The sequence below is a fragment of the Myotis brandtii genome, unplaced genomic scaffold (genome assembly GCF_000412655.1).
Source record: "Myotis brandtii unplaced genomic scaffold, ASM41265v1 scaffold454, whole genome shotgun sequence".
Classification (NCBI taxonomy): domain Eukaryota; kingdom Metazoa; phylum Chordata; class Mammalia; order Chiroptera; family Vespertilionidae; genus Myotis; species Myotis brandtii.
The window spans coordinates 874494-887106 of NW_005367354.1; the positions used below are offsets into that span (position 1 = coordinate 874494).

The 12613-nt window shown below is 40.6% G+C and overlaps 1 protein-coding gene across 1 annotated transcript in view; it reads left to right on the forward strand.

Annotated features, from left to right (window-relative positions):
• RBKS (ribokinase) overlaps positions 1-12613 on the forward strand; it is a 73917-nt gene that overhangs the window by 40005 nt on the left and 21299 nt on the right. Inside the window, exons 6-7 of the mRNA XM_014546610.1 lie at positions 2921-3012; positions 3884-3891. Coding sequence (XP_014402096.1) covers positions 2921-3012; positions 3884-3891 — 100 coding nt within the window. The remainder of the gene's footprint in view (positions 1-2920; positions 3013-3883; positions 3892-12613) is intronic.

Here is a 12613-nt window from a genome sequence, read left to right on the forward strand (position 1 = left end):
GGGGGGACTAAGGACACATATGTAATACCTTAATCAATAAAGAAATTTTTTTAAAAGCCAATGTAATTTTTTTTAAATTTGTTTTGTGGAAAATTTTAAATATATACGAACATATAGAGAATAGTATGGTAAATCTACATATAGTATCATTTAGCTTCAACAGTTATCAGCACTTGGCCAATCTTGTTTCATCTATACCCTAACTCTCCACCCCCACTGTGACCTTGGATTATTTTGAAGCCAAACCCAGACATGATATCATTTCATTCACAGTGTACCTATTTTTGATATAAGATATTTTATGTTTTAAGAATGATGTCTTTGCATGGTGTACAGTGGGTAATCTGGTCAGATTTTTTTCCCATTAGTCTTTTGTAATCAATCATGTATTAGTTTAATGATTAATCTCTCAAGACTTTTTTCTCATCTGTGTAAGTGTATGAATATAAATACACATATAGTTATATTTTATTTGTTTTGTTAAAAATAAAGACGGGTGTCATATACTCTGGATTTTATTACAAAACTGCCTTCTTCACTTATAAATTATAGAAATCTTTCTGTGACAAATCAGAGACCTGCTTCATTCTTTTTAATAGCAGCAGAGTATTTCATCAGGGATCTTTTGAGATAAAATGGAACTTTTATAAGAATGGCTTTCCCCTGTTGTTCCGTATTGGTAGTTTGCTCTAACCTGTGCTCAAATGCTGCTGTGTGCAGATTTGAGAATCATGTAGGTGAGTAATGGTGGCTCAACGTAATGCTTAAGGAAAATAGGGAACAATATATTTGTTCTGAAACCCGAAAAAGTAAATGGGTGTGTTAGAACGCTGGGCAATGAGTGTCTTTATGCATAATTGGCATCACTAAAACCTCGCAAAAGCAGGAAAACCAATGAGAGAGGTTGTTGCCAGGCTAAAACTCCAACAGAAGGCAGAAGAGATGGGTGGACAGGCGGGGGTGTCGGGCTGTGTGTAAAGGACAATATAATAACAGTAATAATCCCTTACATTTGCACACTTCACAGTTTACACAGGACTTTTATATCCATTTCTAATTTAAGCTACACAATAACCCTGAGCAGCCAAAAATATGCTATACAATTCCCCATGGGTGGACATTCTAAAATAATGAAAGTGTGGGAATAGCATTATCCTGAAGGCACTGGACAAGGTCCACGGACTGAACCAAAATGTTAAGACCAAGGAAGGTGCAGAAGCAGACTCCAGCCTCATCACACAGAAGCAGCTGACGGTCTCCTTTAGCCACGTGCTGATAAGCATCTCCCCAAGAATGGGGAATGGGTTGGTGCCAAGATAGCTACCGAAGAGCCACTTGGAGAACTGGTCCGTGTGCACATCCCCTGACCCTACCCCAAAAGATTCTGATTCAGTGGCTTCGAGATGGAGCCCAGAAGTCATGCATTTATTAAGCTCTCCTAGTGATGTTGACATGCAGCCAAGTGTTTGAACCATTGTTCTGGAGGAGTCTCAGAGGGTTTTATTGTATGGGTCCATGGTAAATTGGGCTTACTAAACCCATAAGTCAGTGGATGTGGGTAGAGGAAAGAAGGCCAACCAATCTGTCCAGGTAATCTGGTGGACAGAGTGTTTGGCAAGGGGGGAGCTTCCTTTGGGTGTAATTTCTAAAGACTTTCAAATAATATTTACAAAGTTCCACACCAAATGCTGTTTTAAAATGAGGTAGGAGTGGGGTAGAGGGGGTCAATGGGGGGGAAAGAGAGGCATCTGTAATACTTTCAACAATAAAAATAAATGGAAAGGAAGGAAGGAAGGAAGGAAGGAAGGAAGGAAGGAAGGAAGGAAGGAAGAAAGAAAGAAAGAATTGTAATTGGGGGCCGTGTTGCTATGGACAGTCCTGGCCTAGAGAGGCAACTGTTCTAGAGATGATCAAACCCTGGACGTAAAGCTGGAGGACCCCTGGTAGGGATCCAGTTTACCCAGGGCCCAGTGATGACCTTAGGCTGTGACCTCATCTCTCTGAGCCTCGCTTTCCTCCTCTGGAAAATGTCAGAGCTGTGCCATTCCCATGCATCCTCCTCCTGCAGTCTCCTAGCCCGAGCTCCTCCCAGCCTCTGATTGAATTTCTCCTTCCCCAGTTTCCTTGGTTCTCAGATTGCTCACAGGAATGTAAGCTTTTGTGTAAGTGTGTATATTCGCATGAATAGTTCTGATATATTTGGAAGACATACATACTAGTAGGTGTCCAAAATATATATATGTACATAAACTTCTACTTACTAGTCTCACCAGGAAAATTCCTAGCTTTTCATTGTTTCTTTTCTATCATGTCTTTTTTCTTTCCTGGAAAATGGATTTATGAACTAGACTTGCAACTGAGTGTTTAACTGAACCCACAAAAATGTTCACCAGCCTGAATGTTCACGTACATGTCCTTTCATGCCACATTTAAAATCTTCCCTACTCCTCCTGTTGCCCTTTGCCATAACTTTGTAATCACCTTGGTTGTAAATATTGATGCTTACCCTTGACGCTGAAGTGTTGTAAAGTGAAAAATAGAGCAAAAGAGATAAACCAAAGAACTTATATATGTATATGCAGAGCCCATGGACACGGACAATAGGGTAGTGAAGACCTAGGAGGGGAAGGGAGAAGGGGTAGGTGTTGGAAGGGAGGGGGTAAAGGGGGGAAATGGGAGATATCTATAATATTACCAACAATAAAAAATATATTTTAAAAAAACAATTTTTTTAAATAGTAGAGCAAATGGAAATAAGGAGTATGTACTAGGCTATCATGGGGATTGAGGTTCCTTATAACTAAGTTGATTTTTCATCTAATGAGGAAATGGTTTTAGTTGGGGATTTCCCTTATAGAGTATCTGTAAATGCAGCACATTAAAATGATAACCACTGAAACCCTCTTCCATTCCTTTGTAGTGAAAACATTGTTCAACCCAGCTCCCGCCACTGCTGACCTGGACCCCCGGTTCTACACCCTCTCAGATGTGTTCTGCTGCAATGAAACTGAGGTAAGGCTAGACGGTTCTGCGCATTCCAGGAGAAACCAAAGACTTCCATGCTAGTGAATGAAGCAAAGAAGCAGGACTAACCACATCAATGTGATTGCATGTGAATTGGGCCCCGTGAAAACAGTCTTTTCAGTTGATGGGTGTGGAGAAAGGAAATTAGTGAGTCCTGTGGGATGGGGGGATGGAGGGGGACTCCCTGAGTCATCACCATAATCTGACACTGATCAAACCTCAGTTGACCTTAGTGCCCTCCCTGCCGTTTTCCTTTTTAATTATTCCATATTCTACGGACTAATTCGTATTAGAGTTGCCTGATTCAGCAGATAAAACTATAGGATGCCTGGTTAAGTTTGAATTTCAGAGAAGCAACAATATACTAAATGTACTTACACTTTAAAATTATTTGTTGTTTCTCTGAAATTCAAATTTAACTGGCATCTAACAACCCTAACAATAGTTAACCCCTGGTGTGTTTGCTGCATTCTATTGTGAAGATCCTGTGACTGCACTGGTAGGCAGACAGGTTTTCCATAGATGCCATGGGAAGACGTTGGGGCCACTCCATTAGGGGAGCACCCTCTCAGTACAGCTGAGGGCCATAACTTATAGCTCTGCAATAAATATCTATCAATATATTCACATTATGCCACTCATTCTAAAGCATTTTAGGAAGATAATTTTAATATTTCTACCTTTTATAGCTAAATAGTTTTAGACTAGAGCTCTCTACCACCATTGGGAGGCAGGACATATCATACAAGGCAACATGCAGAGAGACAAAGTTAGTAACTAATAAACTATACTGTAATTTTCCATTTGGTTTGAAGGCTGAATGACGGTTTCTAGGATTTGCCTTTTTGTTAATTCTTAGAACATAAAGTAAACAAGAAAGAAGACTGCCACAGGAGACTAATTTTAACAACCACAATATACTACGCAATATTTTTGAGCAACCACCACAGCCAGGCGTTGTACTAGGTAAAAGGAATTGTGGGAGATAGTGGCCATTGCACAATAAGAGGTTACATTACCCTCAACTGCCAAACTGCCTTCGCTTTCCCTGCTAGATACTTACAGAGCCCTGTGTTCTTCAAACACTAATCACAGCTCGAATTACTAGACACTTATGTCTTCTCTATTAAAATATTAGTCCTGTGAGGACAGGAATACCTGTCTTATTCACTGTTGTATCCCCAATGGCTATCTCTATGTGTATAGTTATCTATTGCTGCAGAATAAATTATCCCAAAATTTAGTAGTTTACAGCAACAGTAATCATTTATTGTCCCTCACGGATTCTGCGCATCAGGAACTGGCTCAGGGCACAGCACAGCTTGTCTCTCCTCCACAATGTATGGGGCCTGGAAGACTCAGAGCTGAGAGCTGGAACCATCTGAAGCCTCCTTCACTCACACGCTTGTAGTCTGATGCTGGCTCTTGGCCAGAACACGTACACACGGCTTCTCCCTGTGGCCTGGGCTTCCTCACAGTATAGAAGCTGGGTTTCAAGATGGGGGGTGGGGGGTTGGGCCATGAAAACCTTATAAAAACAAAAAAGAAAGTGGCCTCCAAGCATAACCGAGTCAGACTGAAAGGGCCTATTGAAAAAAGATGGTAAGGGAGGACATGTTCACGTTAATGAAGCCTGTGCTGCTAGGAAAATGAGCCCAGAATGGACAGACACTGTGGGGTGATTGACAGGCAACAAAAAGGGTTAATCTGGACATAACTAGAGCAAGCACCGGAAGGGACAGAACCGTCCTGAGGAAGAGGCAGTACCTGGTTAAAGTGTAAGACAGAAAGACAGAATTTGGTTACAAACTGTTTGAGTCAAAAAGCATCATATAATCCAGTTATTTTCGACCACCTATTTGGAGATGCTGGAAGGGTGCCTGGACGGTGAGGAAACAGGGCTGAGCCCTTCACACCGACTGTGGCCAGGGACCTTTTTATATCCAGAGAGAAGTACTGATCGATTTATAAAACCCCTCCTTTTGTAAGTCGTGCATGACTGGGAAAGGTCAGAGCTAGAAAGTAGCGGAGACCTGAATGTCATGGCGTTGCTTTTTGTGCTGCACAGCAGTGCCTCTCCTACTCTGCCTCCATCTTCTCCAACAAAAAACAAAGAAATGGGTGGTGTGTAAGGATGGAAGGCTGTAACTAGTCAGATGAGAAAGGTATAGGGCCCAAGAGAGGCCTAGAGGAATCACGTCCTTACGTGTGAAATTTGCAGGTATGATTTATATCATCAAAATCATTGGCACTGGCCCCTTCCTTTCTCCTCTCCTCCTCCCCCTTTCCTTTCTTTGTTTTGTAGGATTCTTTGTGCCCCTACCTCTTTATTATGAAAATTACTGTACATACACACAGAAAAGCTGAAAGAGCTTTGATACAGTGAATACTCATATACTCTTCACCTAAAGTTTAGGTCCTAAACCAGTGATGGCGAACCTTTTGAGCTCGGCCTGTCAGCATTTTGAAAAACCCTAACTTAACTCTGGTGCTGTGTCACACATAGAAATTTTTTGATATTTGCAACCATAGTAAAACAAAGACTTATATTTTTGATATTTATTTTATATATTTAAATGCCATTTAACAAAGAAAAATCAACCAAAAAAATGAGTTCACGTGTCACCTCTGACACGCGTGTCATAGGCTCGCCATCACTGGTCTAAACTATATGACATTAAACTGATGGAAGCTGTTAGCAGAGCCCAGCAAGGACCCACGATTCAGAGTCAGAATGATGGACTTGACAATAAGCTAAGTGAGTGGGAGACACTGCCATTCACAGGATGTTCAGTGGTGAAAGGAACAAGAAATCAAGCCCACAGCATCTACTAAATGCAAAAAGATTTACACATGCGCCTTTTAGATAGCAGGCACACGGAACTTCCAATGGCGTGAGGTTCTCAGCAATCTTCCAAATGTAAACAAAAAAAAATGTGTGTTAGCTTATGTTTTTTGTACAGGTCAGGCTCTTCAAACTATTTTTCATGTATTAATTTGTTGCTATTTCACAGCTAGGTTATCAATTGAGAAATACTCTTTTCATATTTTACAGGTGAAAATCCATGACACAGAGAGTTTAAGTAACATTTCCAATGTCAAATGACCGTTAGTAAACTAAGTTGCTGGGATTAAATTCCAAGCAATTTAGCATCAGCGTCCATCCTCTCACAGTGGAAGTTCATCCTTATGGTCCACAATTCAATAAGTTGCACTTTGCAATATTGAAACCCCCTTTGTCAGTCAGGAAGCTAAGACTGGCTTACATGTACAAAGTCCTTCACCCTACATGATGCTTTTACATTTGATTTCCCAACAACCAGTGGGGAAGGGAGAACAGGAAGAACCACACAGCTTACATGAGTTGTCCAAGGCAAAATAGCTTGTTTCCCTCTAGTGTGTGTCTCTCTCTCTCTCTCTCTCTCTCTCTCTCTCTCTCTCAATATCTATTATATGCCAGTACAATTAGGCACCAGGGCTATAATGATGAACATGACAGTCTGTGCCATCAGGGGCTTAGATTTTAGACAATGAATCACCGGGTCTTACAAACTTTATGTGGAATGAGACAGCAAGGAGCACTGGCCAGTAGAGCTCATTCCTTCAGCCAACAAGTAGTCACAGCCATCACGTACCGCATGCTTCTGTGTCTCTCTTGCATACATCTCATTTAATCTTTGCAAGAATTATATGAGGTAGGTATGGCCATGCTCCTCGTTTTACAGATTTAAAAATGTGCTCAGGATCATAACGCTGGGAAGTAACAGAGCTGGGGGTTCAACACTAGGCCTGTGGGGACTCCACTACACTTTGTGTGCAAGGCGCTGCGGTAAGGACAGGCGGGGTAAGTGGACAGGTCACGGCTAGCTAACTACAGGGCATGGATGAAAAGAAACAAGTTGGAAAAAAGGCTCAGGGTTCTGCTAAAGGATCTCTTTATGGCCTAGAATTCAGAAGAGCTGACTAGAAAAGTAAGCACATGTCAGGTACATGAAACGAGAGGAAGAAGAAAAAGGTCAGAATTTTTATTTATAAGAAACTGCTGTGTAATTATTCACAAAACATGTTTTGGTTTTTATACTTTAAAAAGACTTTAAAATATGGGTCATTTATTTAAAAAGAAGCCTAAGAGGATCTGATGGAGTTTTAGATACGAACATGCTTTGAAAACTAGTCAGTGCAAGGCATGCTTTTATAACATGAAATTACATTGTCACTGTCTTTCAAAATGTGCTCCATCGGGTATTTGACAGACTGTACGTGGCACTGTCATTCTCTTCCTGTTTAATCATTTGTGAATCCATTAGCTTTTTTTTCTGTTTTGTCAAGATGGACAGGGAAGGTTTCTTATTAGTTCTGAAATTGATCCTGCAGTAGACTACAACTATTCCAGGTCCTGAACTAAAGCAGAAGCGTGTCTTCCTCTCTTGCTGAGCATGAAATGAAGGGGCCCAGCAGTGGCTCAGACTCAGCCTCAGAGTCTGTGTCAGTCAGGACTCCTTTTGCTCACCAGCACCAGAAGCACAGCTCAGATGGGCCTACACGGAAATGGGGCCTTACTGGGTGCACATAATTAGAAAGTTCAAGAGTATGGCAGAATGCAGAGGCTAACCCGAGTCATGGCACTCGCTCTCGCTCTCCTGTCAGCTCTGCTTGCCTGGCAGTGGGCTTTGAGCTCAGGCAGGCCCCCTCAGGTGAGGGTCCCTGGAAGCTTCCTGCCCACACTGTGCCCAACATCACATCTCACCTCTGGTGTCACATAAAAATCAAAGAACTCTTATCAGAGGATAGGAAGTGGATGCTGGTCAGACAAAAACCACCCGACTACCACAGAACACTCGTATGGAAGTGCACTGCTTGGGCTGGGACTAAATGACGAAGAAACCACCCTGGGAAATGTTCAGATTCAAATCAACAGTAATAACCCTCAGAGTAATTTCCTGTTGAAGGATGGGATTGCATAGATCACGACAGACGACAACTTTGAGCATCTTAAATACAGTGATGGGCACGAAGGAAGTTTTTGCTTTGTTTTGTGCCCTTTCATTTGGTTTCTAAGCATTCCCAGGTAATTTTTAGGCTTTGGAAAGGAGAGTTCAAAGGTGAAACAGGGAAAGTTCAGAGGAGGAACATATTGCTTAATGCTTGGAGGCAGGAGATAGAAAACAGGATCAGGAAGGTCAGGGCACTGGATCAGGATCAGCAAGTCTTTCCTATAAAGGGCCAGATAGTAAATTGAAGGTTTCACAGGCACATACATACATGCTCTGTCTCAATTACACAACTTTCATGCCTTGGTAACATGAAACTATCCAAAAACAACTCTGTATGCTATTGGAATTAGGTCACTGGATCAGATCAGCAAGTCTTTCCTATAAAGGGCCAGATAGTAAATTGAAGGTTTCACAGGCACATACATACATGCTCTGTCTCAATTACACAACTTTCATGCCTTGGTAACATGAAACTATCCAAAAACAACTCTGTATGCTATTGGAATTAGGTTGGTATCTATATATATAAAAGCCTACTGTTCGACCAGTAGCTATGATACACACTGACCACCAGGAGACAGACGCTCAATGCACAGGCATGGAAACATGGAACAGACTGATGAATCTCAGAGGAAAGGGAGTAGGGTGGGAAGAGATTAGCCAAAGATCTTATATGCATACTAGAGACCCAGTGCACGATTCGTGCACCAGTGGGGTCCCTCAGCCTGGCCTGCAGGGATCGGGCTGAAACCAGCAGTCCAACATCTCCCAAGGGGTCCCGGATTGCGAAAGGGCGCAGGCCAGGCCTAGGGACCCCACCAGTGCATGAATCTGTGCATTGGGCCTCTAGTTTAGTTATAACTGGATTATTTTTAAGTCAAGGTGTTAATTGGAATCACCAATGCAATCACTAGGACAAGAACTAAAAACAAAACAAAAAAAAAACTAAAATAAATAAGAAAATTAAAATGGTACATTAGAAAATGTCTAACACAAAAGACGCAGTAAAGCAGAAACAGGAATGAAGAAGCTACTGGAAGATAAGCTATTGTAAACTGAAGGATAAAACTAAGAGTGAAAGACATGGGATCTAGAAACAGGCGATGCAACATAGGAGAGGAGTGCAGTCAAGGATAGTGAAGGAAAGTTCCAGGAAGCAGCTGTGCAGCAAGCTCAGAGCCATTCAGTCCAGATGAGGGTCCTAGGAGGAATGTGTCCCAGAAAAAAAAAGGGGGGTGGGAGAGAAAAATAGTGAAATATCCATATATTTGAATATGTCCATAATTTGAGGATGAACTCGTAAATTACTATGTAGAAAACTGAGGAAATTTTTTTTAATTTTTCCTCTAGGTCATCTGGAGTCTAAGGGGAAAAGTATGATTAAGCAAATCTTAGTACACGACATGATTATGAATTTATAGTCATAACAGTATAAGTTCCAATTATTGATTTAACTAAAAATGGAGATTATAATCATATTGTGAAGATTGAAAGAAAAAGTGAGTGTGTGTTTGTGTGCACATGGGGGAAGATAAGAGAACTAAATGCTCATCTTCCATAGTTGGAATTCAAGAGATAATAATCAAAAACTGATTTTCAAAATAGCGGTATAATGCACATTACCAGAAATAGAAGATAAACACCAGAAGAAACCGCTAAAAGAATTTAAAGTATTTGCCTAGTGGAAATGGTTGTGGAGAGAGATGGCGCATTTATACTTTAAGTCCTATCTTTTTAAATTGCGCATATGGATGGCTCTGATTCTTTTTTTAAGTGACAGAACACAATGAGATGCCATGTCATACCCACTGGGGTGGCTATAATCAAAAATAGATAATAACAAGTGCTGACTAGTCTGTGGAGAAATTGGAACCCTCGAGCAAATGCTGGCAGGAATGTAAAATGGTGTAGCCACTATGGAAGACAGTCTGGAAAAGCTTCACGAAGTTAAATTTAGAGTTAGTTGCAATATGACCCAGCAATTCTACTCCTAGCTATATACCCAAGAGAAATGAAAACATATGCCCACACGAGAACTTATACACGAACATTCATAGCAGCATTATTCATAACAGCCCAAACCTGGAAACAACCCAAATTTTCATCAGCAGATGAATGAATAAACAAATTGTGGAATATACTGTGAGGGAGTAAGAGAATTTCTTTTACCCTTCTAGGTTCTTCTGGCTGGTCTAATAATTAAATCAACATGAGACAGAGTAACAAGAGAAAATAACCAAAATTAATTACACGTGTATGGGAACCCCACATACATGAAAGGTTCTGAGACAGAGGTTCGGAGGTACACGCGAGCTAAGAATGAGGGGGCACCTTGGGGCTTCAGAGGGGAGGAAGGCCATTCGCAGGAGGATAAGAAGAGCAGTATGTTCAGTAATTAGATGCTTATCCAAATACCAAAGTTATTTTTGGTAATAACTCTTATTACGGGCAAGGCCCCAAATTTAAATTCGTTAAGGAAGAGTAAAATTTTCTCATGAGCCCACAGAGTCTTGATTGTCTTCGGCTCAAAAAATAATATGCCTGCCAAAGTGGCACATCTTGAGGAGGCCTATTCTGAAACCCTTCAATACATATAATAGAATGTTATTCAGCCATAGAAAGGAACACTGATGCGTGCTATAGCACAGATGAACATCCAAGACTATACTAAGTAAACAAAGCCAGACAAAAAGGGCCACATAGTATATGCTTCTATTTACAAGAAATATCCAGAATAGGTAAATCTACAGAAACAACGTAGGTTGACCGTTGGCAGTATCTGGGGAGAGGGGATAATGGGAAGTGATGCTAATGAGTACAGGGTTCCTCTTTGGGGTGATGAAAATGTCCTGGAATGGTGATAGTTGCACAATCTTGTGGATACACTAAAAACCACTGAATTGTGTACTTTTAAAGGGTGACTTTTATGGTATATGAATGATATCTCAATTCAGAAAACAAAGGTCATTTTTCCTCTAGGTCATCTGGAGTCTAAGGGGAAAAGTATGATTAAGCAAATCTTAGTACACGACATGATTATGAATTTATAGTCATAACAGTATAAGTTCCAATTATTGATTTAACTAAAAATGGAGATTATAATCATATTGTGAAGATTGAAAGAAAAAGTGAGTGTGTGTTTGTGTGCACATGGGGGAAGATAAGAGAACTAAATGCTCATCTTCCATAGTTGGAATTCAAGAGATAATAATCAAAAACTGATTTTCAAAATAGCGGTATAATGCACATTACCAGAAATAGAAGATAAACACCAGAAGAAACCGCTAAAAGAATTTAAAGTATTTGCCTAGTGGAAATGGTTGTGGAGAGAGATGGAGCATTTATACTTTAAGTCCTATCTTTTTGAATTTCGCATATGGATGGCTCTGATTCTTTTTTTAAGTGACAGAACACAATGAGATGCCATGTCATACCCACTGGGGTGGCTATAATCAAAAATAGATAATAACAAGTGCTGACTAGTCTGTGGAGAAATTGGAACCCTCGAGCAAATGCTGGCAGGAATGTAAAATGGTGTAGCCACCATGGAAGACAGTCTGGAAAAGCTTCACGAAGTTAAATTTAGAGTTAGTTGCAATATGACCCAGCAATTCTACTCCTAGCTATATACCCAAGAGAAATGAAAACATATGCCCACACGAGAACTTATACACGAACATTCATAGCAGCATTATTCATAACAGCCCAAACCTGGAAACAACCCAAATTTTCATCAACAGATGAATGAATAAACAAATTGTGGAATATACTGTGAGGGAGTAAGAGAATTTCTTTTACCCTTCTAGGTTCTTCTGGCTGGTCTAATAATTAAATCAACATGAGACAGAGTAACAAGAGAAAATAACCAAAATTAATTACACATGTATGGGAACCCCACATACATGAGAGGTGCTGAGACAGAGGTTCTGAGGTACACGCGAGCTAAGAACGAGGGGGCACCTTGGGGCTTCAGAGGGGAGGAAGGCCATTCGCAGGAGGATAAGAAGAGCAGTATGTTCAGTAATTAGATGCTTATCCAAATACCAAAGTTATTTTTGGTAATAACTCTTATTACGGGCAAGGCCCCAAATTTAAATTCGTTAAGGAAGAGTAAAATTTTCTCATGAGCCCACAGAGTCTTGATTGTCTTCGGCTCAAAAAATAATATGCCTGCCAAAGTGGCACATCTTGAGGAGGCCTATTCTGAAACCCTTCAATACATATAATAGAATGTTATTCAGCCATAGAAAGGAACACTGATGCGTGCTATAGCACAGATGAACATCCAAGACTATACTAAGTAAACAAAGCCAGACAAAAAGGGCCACATAGTATATGCTTCTATTTACAAGAAATATCCAGAATAGGTAAATCTACAGAAACAACGTAGGTTGACCGTTGGCAGTATCTGGGGAGAGGGGATAATGGGAAGTGATGCTAATGAGTACAGGGTTCCTCTTTGGGGTGATGAAAATGTCCTGGAATGGTGATAGTTGCACAATCTTGTGGATACACTAAAAACCACTGAATTGTGTACTTTTAAAGGGTGACTTTTATGGTATATGAATGATATCTCAATTCAGAAAACAAAGGTC